This window comes from Dipodomys spectabilis, unplaced genomic scaffold (assembly GCF_019054845.1).
Source record: "Dipodomys spectabilis isolate Male_0828 unplaced genomic scaffold, ASM1905484v1 ptg000023l, whole genome shotgun sequence".
NCBI classification, from domain to species: domain Eukaryota; kingdom Metazoa; phylum Chordata; class Mammalia; order Rodentia; family Heteromyidae; genus Dipodomys; species Dipodomys spectabilis.
Genome location: NW_024870700.1, coordinates 3,587,389 through 3,606,389, shown reverse-complemented (window position 1 = coordinate 3,606,389; position 19,001 = coordinate 3,587,389). Strand labels below are relative to the sequence as shown.

Below are 19,001 nucleotides of genomic sequence, written 5' to 3'. Positions count from 1 at the left end.
TTTAATTTACTATACTAATTTTAATTTAATATACTAAAAATACTTGAATGACAGGAAAGTAAAACCAGCTCAGACTGATGGGGGCACCAGTGACAGGAGGAAGGGCTAATGAAGACAGTAGATAGGGATAAATATGATCAACATACTGTATTTGCACATATAAAAACAGAACAATGGAATTTGTTGAAACTGTTGTAAGAAGGAGTGGGATCGGGGGAGTGATAGAGAGGATGAGTTTAATCTAGTTACATTTTTTACATGCATAGAAACATCACAGTGAAAATCCCTTTGTATAACAAATGTATGTTAATAGGGCTGGAAATGTGGCTTAGTGATAGAGTGCTTGCCTAGCACACATGAAGCCCTGGGTTCAATTCCTCAATACCATATAAACAGAAAAAGCTGGAAATGGAAGTGGCTCTGTGGCTCACGTGGTAGAGTGCTAGCTTTGAGCCAAAAGAAGCTCAGTGCCCAGGACCTGAATTCAAGCCCCAGGACTGGCAAAAAAAATGTATGTTAATCATAACAACAACAACAATAATAATAATCATAATAAATATTGTGTTGAGAGCCCACTGCACACCCAAATCCAACCAAGACACTTCCCAAGAAAATCAAAATGACCAAGCCCTGACCTTCCAGAGGTTCTGGAAGGGAAGTCCGTAGGAAACAAGCCACTCCATCGTTCTATTATAACTACTAGAACGTTCCAGAGAGGGCTGTGAAAGTGGGAGGGGCGGCTCTTCCCTGAGCTCCTGGGGAGGAAGGCAAAGGACACTTCCACACCAGGTAGATGTAGCTGAGTCCTTCGGAAGGGGTGAACCAGACTGATAAAAAAAAAACCCAGAAGACACAGAACCTTATACCGCCATATCTACCCATGTGGCAGGGCCAACTTCACTGCTGAGCTTTTGTGAAGATAAGGAGCACTCTTCACCCCCCACCCACCGCCCTAGTCTTCATTTGGATCAGGGAGAAATAAAGCTGTGGCTTTTGAAGCATCTGAAGGTCAAACTATTTCTCACATTGAGGCTCATTCTTTGTTCTCTCTGTCCACCCAGCTCTCCCATCTAGCCAGCATAACAACCACCTGTGCCTGTTGCTCTACATCCTTCGGACATCTGGGCGCAGAGGGCATGCACAGAAGCCATTGTGGGCTATGGTAGTTAACTTTCCATCACGATAACTGATACTCAAGATAATCAATTTGTAAAGAGAGAAGTTCCTGTTGGCTCACAGCTTGGAGGTTCCAGTCCATGACTGTGCCAGACAGCATTGCTTCAAAGTCTGTAGCAGACAGCATATGGCAATGGAACGTTTATAATAGAGAAAAATTGGTCCCTCATGGCAAAGAGTTAAAGAGAGTGGGGGGGGGGGGGGTCAAAGTTTCCACAATCAATTTCAAGGACATACCCACAATGACCTAAAGACCTCCCATTAACTTGCATGTCTTAAAGATTCCACTACCTCTGCATAACATAACTCTGGAGACCAAGCTTTAACATATGGGCCTTTAAAAAAAATTCACTATCCAAACTACAGAATGTTGTATGGGTGCCTTTAAATCTACCACTGGCCCCCTCTCCCTCCTCTTGGTTGCTGAATTCATCAGCTTATGCATTTGGTTTCCCTTTAGTGATTTGGGTTGAAGAAAGAGGCCCACAGGTCTAGTGATGAGAACATCTTTTTTATGAATTGAAAAATAAAATGACAGTAAGCAGCTAGCAGATACCAGTTCACAATGAAATGAATATCAATGTCTGTAGTCGTATTGACCTTGAAGATCCCCCCCCCCCCAAAAAAAAACCAGAACAAGAATTCTTGGATACATTATGATATATATCCTGAATCTCTTCACATACAAAGCAGGAAATCTATCCTTTATGGACATGAGTGTCTCTAGTGTACTGTGTTGAGTTTAAAATAAATGTCGTAAAGTGCAGGTAGGAGGAAATCTATGGAGGTGCCTGGATGCATTCTTTCTTGTCAGCATAGATCATTGCATGGCTTCTCTGGGTCCTACAGAGCTGGGACAGGCTGCAAGTCACACTGCAAGGATATGCTCTTGATTTCCTGCCAGCTCCCAGGAAGGCAATGATACTAAAGACAAACTGGCAAAGCTACCATGTTCCATATGCTACATTCTTGATCTCGTCATCAGTTTTGTTCCCTATATCCGGGGCGAGCCGAACTCCTTAGCTTCATTTTCACGATCTGCAAGCTCCCTAAGGTAATATAACAGAAACACTCTTAGAAGCAGCTCCCATGAGCCACCTTAAATCCTCTGGTTAGAAGCGACTCTGGACTTCCCTGTGGAGTCAGTGTCAGCGATGTTCCTGTGGAGGTGGAGGTGGAGGTGTGGCATGTAATACGATCCAGGTATGAGCAGGCATCTTTCTCAGGGCTTAGTGCTCCTCAGCTGGAGGCCCTGGAACAGGGTTCCTGGGGCAAGCCTCAGAGGCTCTGATTTAGAAGGCCGAGGCTGAAGCCTGAGAATTTGCATTTCTAACCATTTCCCAGGTAATGCTGCAGCCACTGAAAATGCCGCCCTGCAGCTCACACAGAGGACTACTGAGAGAGAGTCTCCGGGAAGAATATTAAGGACCTAATACTTCCTTTGACATATTCAAGAGCCACCTGCCAGGAACACAGAAATGAAGTCCAGGCCTACAAATAGAGGAATGTATCGATCCTTAACTTTCTTTCCCCTCTGTAACTGTGAGAAAATCCAGAAGATTCTATAGTAGTGTAAAGAGAGAGAAAAAGAGAGGGGGGAAAGGGAAAAAGAGAAAGAGAGAAAGAGGAAGGGAGAGAAAAAGAGAGAGGGAGAGAAAGAAGGAGAGAGAGAGAGAGAGAATGAACACTGGGGCTTGAACTCAGGGCCTGGGAGCTGTCCAAGACTATGACTTTCCTACTTGAGCCACAGCTCACTTCCAGCTTTTGGCTGTTAGAGATACAAGGCTCATGGACCTTACTGTCAGACTGGATTCAAACCTTGGTCCTCAAAGATCAGTCTCCTGAGTAGCCTGGATTATAGGTGTGAGGCTCTAGTACTTGGCTTCAACTAAGACAACAACAACAACAACAATAATAATAAGCAGTGCACATATTTTTTAAGTTGGTGGCATTCAGCTTTAGAAAAGCTGTTTACTATGACAAAGAGTGAAATGCAGGTTTCTGATTGTTTTAGCAGAGGAACAGAGGCTAGGAGGACTATTCTTGCCTGGATGGTATTTTGTGCTCTTTTTTCACATAAAATGCATGGGTTTGTACCTGCGAATTCCTTTGTGCTGGTTTGATGAAGAGGTAACCAAAGGCAAAGCTCAGACCCAGAGAAAGGGATGTCCATGTGGCTTTGGATCCCTGGTAACAGCTGACAGCACCCCGCTGATCTGATCTGGGTGCCCTGATGAAGGGCTCAGGCCACTGAATAAAATGGATGAATTTAATGCCTTTCATGCCCAGATCTGTCTGCCTTGCATTCTTCCCTTGCATTCCTCTGATTCCATCTAAGAGTGCTCTAAAATTTTCAGAGAACTTTCATGTTTTGCTAGTTTATCATAAGTGTCTATCTTAAGCCAATATTGTGATTTTAAGCATGGCCTAGGTAGATGCGTGCCGTCTTCCACAATGATTTCCGATGCCAGGTAAGCTGTCTGCCAGAACCAAAGTGAGGAGAATCGTAAGCCGAGCAACATTCAGGTTCTCCTGCGTTCCAAGAGCTTTTTTATATTTTTTATTTCTTCTTAACGACCATTATTAATCATCTCAGAATCACATCGTTTCCTGACATTTTTACTCTTCTAGACTTGACAAAAAGGAGGGTTTTGATGTCCTGGAATGCCGTTTTATGTAAAATAGCCCCTTTCTTACAGCACAGAGCTGAGGAGAGGCTAACCTTTCCCTGCAAATAGAGTTTAGTTAAAAAGCAACAACCCATTGGGGTGTATGTATGTGTGTCTGGTGGAGGGAGGGAGCTGGATGTGATGGGTTCTTGTTAAGAAATCAGCATTAGGCTCTCAAAATGTTAAGCTGAACCAGACTCAGGTGGGTGGTAGAGAGAAAGCTTTCACTAGCCACGTACAAAAGCTTCTCTTACTCTCCCTCAGCCTTTTGTATTGTAGATTTGTTTTCCTTTCGTTTAAAAAATTGTTATTAGTTCTTCAATCCACATGCTAAAAGTTGTAAAGAACTGTTAAGAAAGATCAAGCAGATGAAAGGGAAGACAGAAACAACTCTGTCCTAGGTTTTGGCACAGGCCGGTCCAGGTTTCTGTGGCTTGCTGACTGTCACACAGTAGTCTACATACCCATCATTGTGACTGGATTCCTTTGCAAATGGACTGACAGCGAGAGCTCTGGGATCTGCCCAGATTGTGTCTAAGCCCCATTTTCATCCGCCAATGGGTACAGGGATCACCACTTTAGTCAGATGCTATGGGAGACTGTGTTAGGGAATGCGTGCAAAGCTCAACGGAGGACCAGCATGTAGACCTGGAGGGCCCCTCCCATAACTGGATCCCATTCAGCTAGCACAGACTTCAGGGTCAGCATGTAGGGAATGTTACTGCTTTGATGTGTTTCTTATAGCCCCCTCCCTCCTCACCTCAGCTTTCCAGGAAGGGATTAAAAAGCCCTCCTGGAAGTCTTGTGAATGGGAGGAGAAAGGCCAAACCAAGGGTCTGGAAGGCAGCACAACCCTGGTCACACAACTTGTGGCTATAACAGTGCTTAATTTGGGGAGGAGCTAATTCCCTATCATTTTCCAGCGACTTCTCACACTATGCACTAGGATCCCTCTCTGACTTGCAGACAATCAAACTGCAGTGTGTAAAGGTTTGCAAAAAAAAATAAAAGTCTTCCTGAATAAGAGATACTCGAGGTTTTCTGTCCTTTGCCACTAGCTCTATCAACCTTATCTTTGTTGCTCTCCACCACCCTCTCTTTAGGAAAGAGCAGTATAAAGACCACCAGGCAGGAGGCAGCTCCCCTACTTCCAGAGACAGCAGCAATGCCTTGATGGTGAGCCGGGTGACGGATGTGTGTAGGTGTGGGCAAGCTGCACGGAATATCCTCCTGATGGCCCAAACCTACAGTAAGGTCATATGGTATCAGAAGAGCTCAGACAACATAAGGGGCCAAAGCAACCAGCAACTCAGGCCATGCAGATCAGGCAGGGGAGTGGATCGTTTGATGGTGTGGTCTTGCCCTCCTCCTTCGCCCTACACCTTAGTTGCTGCATATGAATCGACTCTGGGGTCTCATAATTCTCAAAAGTTAGGAAAAGATGATGGTGAGTTCTTGGGGTCACCAGCACCTCTCTATCATTCCCTTCTGTAGAGCATAGAATACCTTCCTCCTGTCCTGGTCCCTTGTCCAGAATGACAAACTTTCTAATAGCTGCAGATCATGGTGAATTCTTTCTTTTTCCCCCAATAATGGTGTCATTAGATACTAGTATTTCTGAAGGGGAGGATTCTAGTGGCATCCATCCTTTGAACAACAAACTTACAGTTTAACAAAATGAGTACCAGGAAGCTGAAGTATGTTTTGTCAGAATGCGTAGCGGGGGAAATGCAAGGGATGGAGTGCAGACAGACGGAGAAAGGAAGGGTGGGAAGACGTAATCATCCTTTTCAATATGCATATGTGAAAATGGGACCAGGTAACTTGAGGGTATGGGTAGAGTTGAGAGGGAGAGAGAGAGACAGAGAGAGAGAGAGAGAGACAGACAGACAGACAGGCAGACAGGCAGACAGAGAGACAGAGATGAGCCCTAACAATGGCAGGGGTGCCATTGATCAAGATTCATTGTACTCATCAACTGACAGGTTGAATTGAAACTCCTCTGCACAACTACAAAAGACAATTGAAAAAGAATTAAAATTAAAAAACAACAAACAAAAACAGAGAAATTTGTATCGCTATCCAGATGTGAAAACAGATGAGCCAGGCAGGGCCAGGTCATTGTAGTGTCTGTCTGTTTGCTTTCTCCGCGTGGGATAGGAGCAGAGCGGTCTGGGCTCTGTGGTTGTGAATGGGGCTGATACCTGGGACAGGGTCCCTGGGCACAAGCCTAGAGTCTGCAGGCTGAGGGGCTTCTGGTGGGGAGGGATGTCACTCAGCACACACAGGAGAAACAGCCCCCCCCCCCCCCCCCTGAAGAGCAACTGCAGGGAGCTGTGGTTCCTCACTCCCTGGTGTGCACCCTTTCTGAGCCTCTTGGGACATGTTTAATTGTGCTCACCTGGCCCACAGCCTTTCTTCCTAAGGATTTCTCCTACCACAGCTCTCACCCAGCAGACTCAGGAGAGAGGACCCCAGCCTCCAGGGAGGGAGAGCCAGCGACTGCCCAGAGGAGTCCTTGGCCTCACCACCCAGAGCCCACTGACTGCCTTCTCTCAGCTCGGTGCCTACTGCCTCCCAGCTTCAGTTTCAGGCACCCAGCTCCTATAACCACAGGGACTCCCTCAGTGGCCCGGCTCTGGGTTCACTTACTCCTGGGCTTTGCAAGCGCAGCTGCTGCCACCATCAGGCTGACTTCGGAACCACAGTCTTCACTAGGCAGATGCCAAAACATTCCATCATTTTCCTGGAGAAAGAAGCCACTAGGAAAGAATCTTTTCTCAGCCCTTGCCCTTCCCCACGGATGCAGCATCCTGTGTATGAAGAAGGCTTCAGAGACCAGCACCCTGGAGAAATGTAGCACCCTATGGAGCTAGAGCAGACCCCAGTATCTATAAGTGAGGCATAGAAAAGTGCAGGTCCCAGAACATGGGCAACAAAGCTATTTGGGGATTCACTGGTGATCTCTCCTTCTTAGCCACCAGGGAAGCGAGGCAGCAGAGGATGAGAGCCCTTGTGTGTGATGATGTGTTCATGCTGTAACTTTCAGTCCCCTCAACACCTGCACAGTGAGCCAACCAGGCCCCAGTGTGACTCCGAAGCTGTCATAGCTCCCAGCATTGCCAAGGGTGACAGGTGGACTGTCACACTGCACCTGAGTGGAGTCACCTGTGACATTTGCAGGTGATTGACAGAAATGGGCATTGACATGCACGAAAGAACAGAAGGGCGCGATGGTTTCTTGCCGAAGCTCAGGAGTGGGTGGCATGCCAGAGGAAGTTTCTCCTGCCACTGTCCCTGGTGACCTAATGGGCATCCAAGCCTTTGTCAGAGAGGAATCACTTCCCTCTGTAAAAGACCAAACTTTAAATACAATTTAAGCTTTCCTCTGACTCCAGGTGTGTGTGTGTGGGGGGGGCCCACCACATTCCTGCCTAGGTTGTGTCTCAGGTTCTTCCTCTTCTTTCATTACTCCTCATGCTGCACCTGATGTTTCGACATGTATTCATAGCCATCTATATAGGAGCCCAATTGTGTGCCAGGCCCCAGCAATGCTAAAAAGGCATAGATGAATTTAATCAACCAATTAAGAGGAAAGTGCCTTGCTTCTTTGCAGTGTGTGTGGGGGGGGGCAGGGAGGGAGAGAGAGAGAAAAGGGGGAGTGACAAAATGAGCTACCTCAATGGCGTGTCCTTGATTACTGTTCGGCTCTGTCACTTCCAAAGCTCAAGGCCTGGAAGTCTTGAGCCCTCAAGGGCTCACGCTGGATGCCAGACAGATGAAGGACTACCTCAGTCCAAGTCTGGCATGAAAAGAAATAGAGCTCAGTGCTGAGTTACTGTTTGAAGGTCAACTCCATGGCTCAGCCTCTTGATATTCAGAGGGAACCCCTAAAGTCCAGCCCTATGCCTGGGTGCTAGAGAGGCCAACAGATTCTATCACTGTGGCCTGTCTTATACCATGACTGCATCCTGAAAGGCAGGATTGGGAGGAAGACCTTTGCGACACAAGGGACAGGATAGCATCTTACCCACGTCTGTCACGGTGATGAAATGAGGTATGGCCTGGGCAGTTCTACTTTGTAACTTATGATGCTTTATACTGCTGCTAATTAAATTATCATCACAGTCATGATCAACACATAATAGTTGTTCACCATTGCTACCATCACCACCAATTAGAACCAGAGGAATTTGTCCAGGTGCCTAAAAGAAAACATGCTTGGAGAGAGAGAGAGAGAGAGAGACAGACAGACAAACAGACAGACAGACAGACAGACAGACAGAGAGACAGACAGAGAGAGAGACAGAGAAAGACAGAGAGAGACAGAGACACAGAGAGACAGACAGTCAGACAGAGAGCACATCATCTAACTTCTTCAGTGTGTTATTCAAAATAAATCCATTGATTGTTTCTAAGAGAAACTACTCAGGAAATTGTAAAGTTGGGGAGTCTTTGGTGTCACATAGTCTACTCTTAACCCACTTCTTAAGAGTGTAGGGTCCTCTGTTCCTGAGGATCTTAAATCTTCTCTTAAAACACTTGCAGCAATGAGAGGTTGCTCAGTGGGCTGACCTTAGGCATACGACTTAAATATCCACACTCTCAAAAATGTCACCTGACATTTCTCCATTGCGTTTGCTCTGCCAACCCCCACAAATGGTAAAGAGAACAGGCCAGAGGGCAGAGTGCACGGGTAGATCTGATGGCATTCTCTTGAATGAACAGTAGTTGGCACACCAGTCTTGTAGAGCATTTCTTACATCTCTGAATAGAATCATTTGCTGTGTAACCTTATTTGTCCCAAGTCAGTACAGCTTAGTCTTCTCTTGAGAGCAAGAAAGACATCATCAACAGAATGTTCGCAGGTATCTTGCTGTCCTACTCTTCCTGATTTGTCTATCCTTCTGGTCTTCTCCTCGTCCTTTATAGTAGGCTTCCTCCATCTCCTCAACCTCCATGGGGTCCTAGCACTAAGTAAATCTTATTCTTCCAATCATCCCATCCACTAATGGCCCAGAAGGCACAGCAATCCTGTTTCTGGACAGTCTGTATTCTTTTCCACATTCTCTATCTAACATACTTCTCTTAAGCTTTCCCTTTCTGTTATCAGCCTCTGTCCCTCTGCCTCCCGCTCTAGAATGCAGACCAACTGGTAAGATCGGTTCCCCATTATTCTTCTCCAGCTCACTTTTCCACCCCTCTATATACCAGCTATGAAGGAAGAGATATTTCCACTCACTTCTACATTTTTCATCTCTATCTGAAACACAGGGAATACTAAGTAAAATAAATAACATGTGGGTCCCTCAAGCCCATGACAGAGAGGACTATAGACCCCCCAAAAATGACTAACCATGGTTCTTTTTCCTTACAAGTATCGACTTAATTCTTTCAGCTCATTCTCAAAAAATTTACCACCCTGTCCTTGACCACCCACCAGTGATCCTTTCCACATTTTCTGCCTTGTTACCTAACTCACCCACATTCTAGTCATTCACCCCACCAGTCTTCTGCACACATCACATTCTGTCCTGTCTTCTTGCTTTTGTGTCAATTCATAAATAATAGCCTGGACCACCCCATGTTTTTTTTTTTTTTTGTCGGTTGTGGGGCCTGAACTCTGGGCCTGGGCGCTGTCCCTCAGCTCTTCAGCTCAAGGCGAGCGCTCTACCACTTGAGCTACAGCGCCACTTCCGGTTTTCTGGTGATTTATTGGAGATAAGAGTCTCACGGTCTCTCCTGCCCGGGCTGGCTTTGAACCGCGATCCTCAGATCTCAGCCTCCTGAGTAGCTAGGATTACAGGCGTGAGCCACCAGTGCCCGGCTCCACCCCATGTTTTTATCTGAGGGACTTTGAGTCATCCTTTAAGATCAACACAATTGCCCCCTCCTCCATTTCGCCTTTTCTGATGCCTTGGTCAATTCCACTTGTTCTCAAAGTGATGATTCTGAACCCATCCTACTGTAACCCAATGGACATGTCTGTTCCCTACCAAGCCAGAGAGACCTGGGGTAGAAACGTAGAATGTCTCAGCTATCTTGGCCTCCAAGCCCTCTGACCCAGCGCCTACCACATAGTAGGTTCACAGTGAGTGTTCATTGAGTGTCTAATAGCTGAGCTTCAGTGTCACAAAATGCTATTTGATCATGAAAGAAGGAGCAAGACACTTGAGTCATCAAAACACCAGACTCAATGGAGCATCTGGGGAAAATGACTTTGTATTTGCTACAACTCCCAGCTTCTGATACTCTCCAATTCTTAGAGAGAATCTGAACTTGCAACCACCATCCAATGCATGCAGACTCAGAAATTAGTCCATCTGGGTACGTCTAAAATGGATACACCCAGGCTCCGGCAGTTTAGGTCCAATTAAAACCAATTTCAGATATGTCTGCTTAGCTTTGCCTTTAAGGCCACAAGCAGCCAGTAGAAGATGAGGGGCAATGTGCACTATCCATGTGAGGGAAGTGGTTGAATTGCTCAGAGTTCCAAAGATATTCTACCTTCACAGCAAGTGCGGTGGGCTTGTGTTTTCGCATGAGTGTATACAGTGGCAGGTCAGGAAGGTATGGAAAGGTATCTCTGTTGTACAGAACACTCCCCAGAGGAGGGTCTGTGGGTCCTTATCATTAATTGGCAGTTTGTTTGTTTGTTTTTCATGAAAGATTGGGATGGTGGTCCTCCTCTCACTCTGTGGAGAGTCCTACAGGGGACCCAGGAGAAGAACTCAGAAAGGCACTGGATCCACCCATGCTGGTCACTATTTCCAAGGCTTCCAGCTTGTTACCAAGCGTACCAGGGGGAAAGCTGACATTTATTTAATCCTCATAGTGGTGTTGACTGTGTACTCACTGAAACACTGTATGCTTACAAAGACATTTGTTTCCAAGCAGCTTACGCTAAATTGCAGTGATAGGAAGGAAACACTTATCCAATATTGACATTTACTGACTTCTAGAAGTATACAGCCAGAATACTCATTTTTACCATTGGGAGAAGTGGCAAGAGAAACACTCCCCATACACACACACACACACACACACACACACACACACACACACACACAGAGAGAGAGAGAGAGAGAGAGAGAGAGAGAGAGAGAGAGAGAGATGAGTACTGGGTCCTTAGCTCCTTCAGTGAATTAGAAGCAGAAAGTAAAAGACAGTTCATGATAAATGGGACAAAGGACACATGGCAAAGCCTAACATGGACTCCTAACTCCATGGCACTGGAGTGGGTTCTGAGGGAGGCTGGGAGTGGAAGCCCTGCCATGTTTAGTAAAACAAACAAACATACACACACACACACACACACACACACAGACACACATAGCTTCTGGCAGAAAGCAGGGCACGGCGCTTATTCCTTGCTTTCCTGGGAGAGAGGCATTCCAGTGATCCAGGCAGCTAGAGTCTCACTTGACATGCACACCTAACTGGCGAAATCTCGCATTTTCCCTTGGGAAAGGCAGATGACATGTGATGGCATATGGAATAGTTCTGTATTACCACACAGGCAGCACTTGCTTCATTCTCCTAACTGGAAATAAAACCCGCTCTATTTACAATGCAGGGAGAAGCTATGGCAAAGCGGGCTGTGATGCTGGCAGGCTTTGCTCTTCCTGCACTTGTGGATAAGGGCTGATGGGACATGAAGCCCCAGGAAACAGACAATCCCTCCTCCCTACCTCCATGCTGCAACTTCTAAGCCAATCCCTGCTTCACACATTCTGGGATGTCCATTAGCCTGAAGGGAAAACTGGGACTCCAGTAGCCTGTCTGCAAACGGGTGCGAAAGCACCCTCAAAGTCAACATTTCTGTGCAAGCTTATGATCATTCTGAACTCGTCAGATACTGAATTTAAGTATTTCCATTTCCAGGTTACAGGCTGCTTTCAGGGGTCGCCCTGTCTCCTGACCAACTCTGATTAAAAACAAATAAGCAAAATCAAAAACACCTCCCTCTTACACCCAAAAGTCACCATAGCATCCTCAAAGACAAGGATTGTAACTGAAAAATAATGCTTCTGTCCATCTCACTCCTCCCCACCTCCCTGTCCCCCCTCCGATCTACATCCAGACGCTAAAACAAGTGTTCTTGGCCCTTCTCCCCACTCCTCTATCACAGGCAATTTTCTTTTTCCTTGTTCATGTTTCCAAAACAGTTTATCTTTTTATCTCCTTGGAAGAAAAGTACTCCACAAATCAAAGGTATCATTAGTATTGTTATTATTTTGCTATTGAAATCTCTTGAATTCACTCTGGATTATTCATATGCTTTTTTTGGGTTTGCAGTATAATACTGTCTAAGTCACCCCCACTGGGCTGAACAAAAAGGAAAAAATTGCATCTTCAGGCCTAATCCCTTGCTCCACCCCATCTCCTGCTGGCCCTGGCTTCCACCAACACAGGCACACACCAGCAGGGCTGTTCTTTGGTACCATGCCTAGCTCACTGCTGCCATGTTCCAAGCCAGATCCTCCTTCATACACTCAAGAGGGGGGCCATGGTGGTATCCTCTTAGTGCAATCCAAAGGCGTTGACCACACCCACACTCTCTTCCCCCTGGGGTGTTCCTCTTCCATTTTCAATAGGTCTGGGTTGATCCTTGAGGGCTTCCAGTTAGGAGGAAAGCAGAACAACCCACACCCCATAAACATGCCCTCCGGGGTCTCCATCCAGAAGATGTGTTTTTAGAAAACCCATTGTCCTACAGTCTTGTACACTGTGGATTAACTTTCCAGGACAAAAGAAATGATTCTTCCTCTTCCAGACTGCCAGGGAGGGCATGCATCTTTGTTATATGACATTTCTGGATAAGGTCAAATGTTTCCAAAGTTGCTACTCTCTCCCCCAGTTTCTTTTTCTGATCCTTCCGGTCGAAGCCTTTCCACTCCTCCCTTTTCTTTGGGTCACTTATGAAGTGGGCATGTTCTCTTTCTGGTGCCCCTCCTTTCTTCTCCTCTCCCTTTGCTCTTGGCAACTTGCTTCCCACAGTCCGTCCTCCATCCCATGTGGTCTACTGGACCCCGGCCAGCTCTCTCCACACACCCTGGTTCACCCTGCTGGCTACTCAATATACTTTGTCCCCTTGGAGATTCAGGTGGCCATAGCAGTTTCCATCAGATGACCACATCATTGTCATTTGAATGTTTCCTGCCAGTCAGGACAGCACATTGGCTGCTTAGATTCTTTCTCCATAAAGATACCCCCCCTCCCCAAATCCTCAGCTTAAGGAATCATGAACAGGTGACAGTTTTCAGTCTCATCTGGAAGTATTCAGAGTATCAAAACGCATGTGCAAAGCCAACATGTCATCTGGGTCCAGCAGAATGCAATCTTGTGAGCATCAAGGCACTAAGCCGGGGCAGGGGGGCGGGAAGGGGGAGCACTCTGGGAATACCGTGCAGAATGTCAGAGTGGAGAAATTGCCTCTCTTCTGAAGCCGAAGCCACCAAGTCTGCATGATTGCACACCCCACCCACAAACTCTGTCAAAACTGGAGATGTGATAGGAAGCAGGAGGTCTCCAGTCCATGCTGAGACACGATCCTCCAAAGCTACCTGAGATGTGTGTGTGTGTGTGTGTGTGTGTGTGTGTGTGTGTGTGTGTGTGTGTGTGTGCAGGATGGACAGGATGAAGGAGGATAGGGAAGGAAATAGTTGTGGGTAAAGGGGAACATATATATATATGGCAAGTTCTAAGTTTATGGATGACAAGAGAATCGATTCTTCTTCACCCAGGGGCAGAACATGCCGTTTCTCCACAGGAGGCAAATTGTGCTGTGACATTATCCCTCTCGGTACAAAGCACGAACGTCCTGACAGCTGAAGGAAGAGGCATCCCCAGCAAGAGAGAAACCCACAAACAGCACACACTGGCAGCTCTCCATCCCCCACTGGGAGCCAAGCCCAGGGACGTTTGGCAGGAGTGGGAATGGAGGAATGCCATTTAGCCTTTCTACTGCCACCTTAAGAAAGATAAAGAAATATTTGATCTCAGTCTATACCAGAAGCCCCAACTTTGAAAGAATAAGGACACAGCATATTATTGACATTCATTATACATTAATTTTTGCTCTCTCTTATGGAGCAAGGGAAAAGTAAAGGTGACTATTCAACCAATCGGAGGTGTGTAGGGGGGAATGGTTGAAGTGGATTTTGGATGTCATCTTCATGTTTATTATTAAAGTTCTGAGAACAGTGTTTGGAGATCCTGTGAGGCAGGAAGCTTAGGAACTGTATTCCCAGAACTCAAGCAGTGAAAGGTGTTGGGTAGCAGATGGCCATGTTGCTAGTATGCCAGGTAAGGTCTTAAAGAGACCCTGGACACTTGTTTCTCTTTTTTTGGTGGGGGGAAGCTCTACCCTGACTCTCTTCACATTTCCTTGGAAAAGCATCCTGGGAAGATAAGGGTTCAGGAGGGTGGTAGGGGTCAGGCAGGATGCTCTGTAGGGGTGGCTGGAGTGTGTCCATATTGCAACCTTCATCCTCAGTCCGGGGTCGGGGTGGGGGGAGCACAGTGGAGGCTACATAGAGCCGCATGGATTAGTCCTTTGATGTCCTGTTGAAAGCGGCTCTGCTCTCTATCCAGTAGCTGGATGAGTACACAACACCAGGTAGGGTCGAAAACCAATACTGGAGCTAAGCAGCTATAGAAGGAAGGTTGAGTAGACTCCTCTGAGGGAATTCACAATACTCCAAACAACATTTTCAAAAAAAAAAAAAGCACACACACGCATGGATCAATTCAAAAGCTATTCATATCACATCATAATGAAGTCCATCAATCATCTTCCCCCTTGGCCTTTAATTGCAATAGGAAGACATTGTTTATGCTGCTATATTGGTATTCTGACTGGCCACATCTGAGGGGTCCATGGATTATGCATTGTTGGCCAAACTCAGAACACTTGGGTGCTCTGATGCTATAGTTTCTTTCTACTGGCCTCAGGGCTAAGGGTAGATGAAATGGAGCATTTAGCCACTGTAGGGAAATATTTAAAGATTCATAGGAGGCCATCAAGAAAAGGAGTTTGGTCTTGAGAAAGGAGTAAGCTCAGTTGAAATGCATACCATAATGGCTCAACGGAGGGGGAAGCACTTAGACAACTAACTATAGGCTTCTCATGGTAGCGAGGAAGTGCAATCAAGCACCCCCAAAATACAGTAGGCTGGCTAATAATTGCATAGTCCCATGCAAATGTGTGTATGTGTGTGCATGCGTGCACATACACTACAAAGGTAGGGGTTGGTGGGAAGATCCCTTCCTCTTCTCAGATGAATGAATTGGTGAGAAAGAGGCAAAAAAGAATGGAAGTCAGTGTGCATATGCATGCACGTGAATGTGTGTTTGTATTGTGGGTGTGTGTATATGCATGAGCAAGCACACAGACACATCCAAGAAAGAGGGTAATCTCACAAAACAGTAACATAACCCTATCTGTCTCTATACCAGTGTTCTGTGATAGTACTTCATTCAGTCTGGAAACTCTGAGGGAGGCAATTTATCTTCCTGCTGCTTATAGGAAGCCCCAGTGAGATGCACGAAACAATATGGACACACAAGCTTGCATGTGTGTGTGTGTGTTTGTGTGTGTGTGTGTGTGTGTATACACACATTATGCACAGCCATTATCCACAACTCCTATGGGGGAAGAACCCAGTTAAGTTTCATTGGGAGGATCATTAGCAAAGTTTGAGCTGCATGAACAGCCACCACCAGGACCAGTGGGAGAGGGGAGGAAGGAGGCCTGCTTTTGCTACATTTGGCTTCAATCTGACTGGAAGCAAGGGACACATGCCGTTTGCTTGCAAAAGCAGCCACCCGTGGTGATGCTCTGCTTTCCTGAAAACTTTTACCCTTCATTTAATCAACAGATGGACTTGCTCTGTTGTGGATTTTTTTTTTCCGAGAGAGTCCTGTCCCTTCTAAGAGCGGTGCTGCCTGGCACAAATGCTGCCTCAGATGGCAGAGGCGGCACTGGCATATTCCAAAAGAGTGGGAAAGGAACTGGTTTACTTGTCCCCTTCCAACTCAATTCCACAGGTGACTTCTGATGCCTTTAGCTAAGTAGGCACTTACAGTCCTTCTCCAGAATTCCTCTCCTCTCCCAACCACCAAGTCCAGCCCGGAGGCTTTCAGTGGCCAAGAGCCTAGAAGTGGCAAAGTTCTTTCCCAAGAGTTCGGCCACTTCTCTGCCCCTGCCTGGCTGAAGAATGGAAGCAATCAGCACGGGAGACGAACTTCTCTTTTATATCCTGAATCCAGGACTGTGGTAGGATCCTTGAATTCAGCCTTGTTCAAGGACCTCTGTAACATCGAATGAAACTCTTCACAGATTACTCGCAGGTCTTAACCCATGCACACCCAAGAAGTCTCCAGAACAACAACAGCCCTCTTCTGTAACCACACACCCTTGGCCAAGTTCGACCTTCCCATGGAGCCAAAATCTCCAGCTAAGTCAGGCTTCTCTAACTCCCCAGCCTGGGCTCGAAGAGGAGGCACCCAGAAGTTGGGAATGGAATGGCAAATGGAGAAACGACCTCATGCACACACCTGGTGCCCAAAGAACTCATCTGCATGGGCGAGTGCAAAAGGGATGTTGACAAGTGAGACAAGAAAGTCGTCTCCCTTCCCCTTCCCCCTTCCAGGCCCCCGAACCCCTTGCTTTTCCAAAGGCACAGGCACAGTGCCATTACATTGTATTTGCACAGGCAAAGAAACCACCTCGCAGCGCCTGTCCACCAGCCCGAGTTTCCCAAGCCTGTCTAACCCCCCGCGCCCCTAAACATCCCCCATTCCTGTTCCTGCCTCCTCGGGCGCCCTCCTCTCAAACCTCTCCGACTTTGCCCCCCCAAGCCCCAACAGCGCTGAGATCCTACCTTGACTGAAGAAGAAGAAGCAGAGGAAGAGCAAATCGAGCTGGAAAGGTTTCATTCCTCAGCGCAGCGAGGCAAGCCGGCGGGGCAACTTGGGGGTGCAGTTAGTTTTCTCTTGGACCTCCGAGGCTGGGCTGCTCCCGGTGCTCAGCCTTTGGCCGCGGATCTGCTCCGGTTCGCGCCGACCATCGGCCAGCCAGTCTGTCATTCGGTCCGTCCGTGCCTCCTCCCTCCAGCCCGCCCCCCCACCCCCTCAATCTCCCCCCCTCTCTCCCTCCTCCGATCTCTTTGTGCCTCCCGGGTATCCGCAGCCAGCTGAAGCCGACCGGCTGTTCTCAGCTTCCTCGGGAAGCCCGGCTTCTCAGCAAGGTCCCCGCTCGGAGCAGATCCATTCTCTGGCTCTTGGTATCCCAGGCACACGGCTTCCTCCTCCGGCGGGCTCCTCCCACAGCCAGCCAGCGAGCGAGTGAGGAGTGACAGAAGGGCTCCTTTCACTGAGGCTGGGGCGGGGAGGGGGGGAGAGGGAGGGGAAACAGGTCATAATTAAAGAGGAAACACGGGGGGGGGGGGGGACAGCTTTGCAGATCGGGCGTGTGTGCGCGCGCGCGCGTGTGTGTGTGAGTGTGAGTGTGTGTGTGTGTGTGTGTGTGTGTGCGCGCGCGCGCGCAAGCCAGGAGTAGGGGGGGGGGAGGTTGTGTTCTCTTCCCTAAATTGTGGGATATTTAGCTGTTTGGTCCCCACCATGGCTCCAAAAAGCATCGCGAGCCCGGAGTAAAGCTTTGAGTTTTTTTTTTTTTTTTTTTTTTTAATTTCTGTCCACAAGATGTATGTAATGTTGTTTAACGGGATTGAAGTTACGGGTGTGCATGGGCATGCATTAAAATGTACATGCTTCGCGTCTGTATAAGGGATTGAAAACTGGGGGGGGGGGGTGCTGCAGGGGAGGGGGGAGAATCTTCTTCCAGCAAAGACTTGGCCAATGTGTCCAGCCAGGGCTCAGGAGTTGAGATGAAGCATTTGCTTTTTTTTTTTTTTTTGGAGACTTTCTAAAGGAAGAAGATAATAAAAGCTGAACGTTTGGATCTCAGTTTGCTTTGCATTGCTCCTAGAAAACAAAATGCAGGAAGGAGAGGGAAAATAAGTAGGTGTGTGACACATACCTATTTGTTATTATTATTATCCTGGTCTGTGTATTTCTTAACAAGGACAGGGGAGCAGCCTGTCTCTTTGCATTCGGAGCGTCTCTCTTCATAAACACTCCATCACTTCAACTGTGGCTTTTCTCTAAAAGGTGTTGGGAGTCTGGTTGTGAAGGAGAGGCCAAGGTCACAGGCAATGGTCTCCTAAGAGCCTGCAGGTCTTTTGCCTGTCATGAAACCCACACTCAAATCAAACTCTATTTCCTTCAGTATATCAACATGAATTTATCTTGGATTATTTTTATCTGCTAGACCTTTTAGGCATGCCTAGAATATAAGCAGTTGCAGGGTGGGTGGGGGAAATAAATAGTAGATACAGCCCACGCTTTCAGGAGTTCACATGTAGAGTGAGGGCAAAGTATACACACCCAAGACACAAACTGCAGTGATATTACAAAGCAACATATAAATATATGCAGTCGTACATTAAGTTGGCAAAGAAGAAGCAAAGAGGGAGGAGAAGGAAAGAATGCTTTCTTGATATATGGCATTTAATACTCAATTATAAAACTAATCGTGACTTTCTTTAGTCACAGGAACTTGGGGAGGTCTGGGGCAGGAACCTCTTGGTCTCTCTTCCCTCATTATCTCCGACTGGGGGTTTTGCTAGCTGCAGAGCATATTTCAACTCTGAACTTCCATGTGAGATATTACATTTAAAAAGATGATCCTTTAGTATTTATGAAGAAAGAAGGATGTCACCACAACGGTGCATGCTGGTAGTTGCCATCCAAGATCTACAAATTAGTAGGTGTCTGCTTTGTTGACTTTTCTATTCTTAACTTAATAGTTTATTTAACTGCATCCCTTAGAGACTGTTAAACATATCAAAGGGAAATTTGTAAACCAGCTTGGAAGCGATGGGGAAGGGGAAATGCTGAGCATCAGAAATTATGAGGGCAAGAAAGAGGCTACCCATCAGCTGAATTAACAAACAAGATACAGGAGCAATGTGTCTGTGTGGCCTTAGTCTATTAGCGGGGTATAACAATGCACTGAAGCAGACAGACACATAAAAGATGAGTAATAATCTCAAAAACGTATGTCCCCCCCCCAAAAAAAAAAACTGTGAA

General features: G+C 46.8%; 1 protein-coding gene across 1 annotated transcript in view; it reads right to left on the bottom strand.

Moving 5' to 3' along the window:
- Positions 1–16,837, bottom strand: part of Kirrel3 (kirre like nephrin family adhesion molecule 3) — a 562,024-nt gene extending 545,187 nt beyond the window's left edge. The window contains exon 1 of the mRNA XM_042674972.1: positions 16,733–16,837. Coding sequence (XP_042530906.1) covers positions 16,733–16,787 — 55 coding nt within the window. The 5' untranslated portion in view covers positions 16,788–16,837. The remainder of the gene's footprint in view (positions 1–16,732) is intronic.
- Between the last annotated feature and the right edge of the window lie 2,164 nt (positions 16,838–19,001).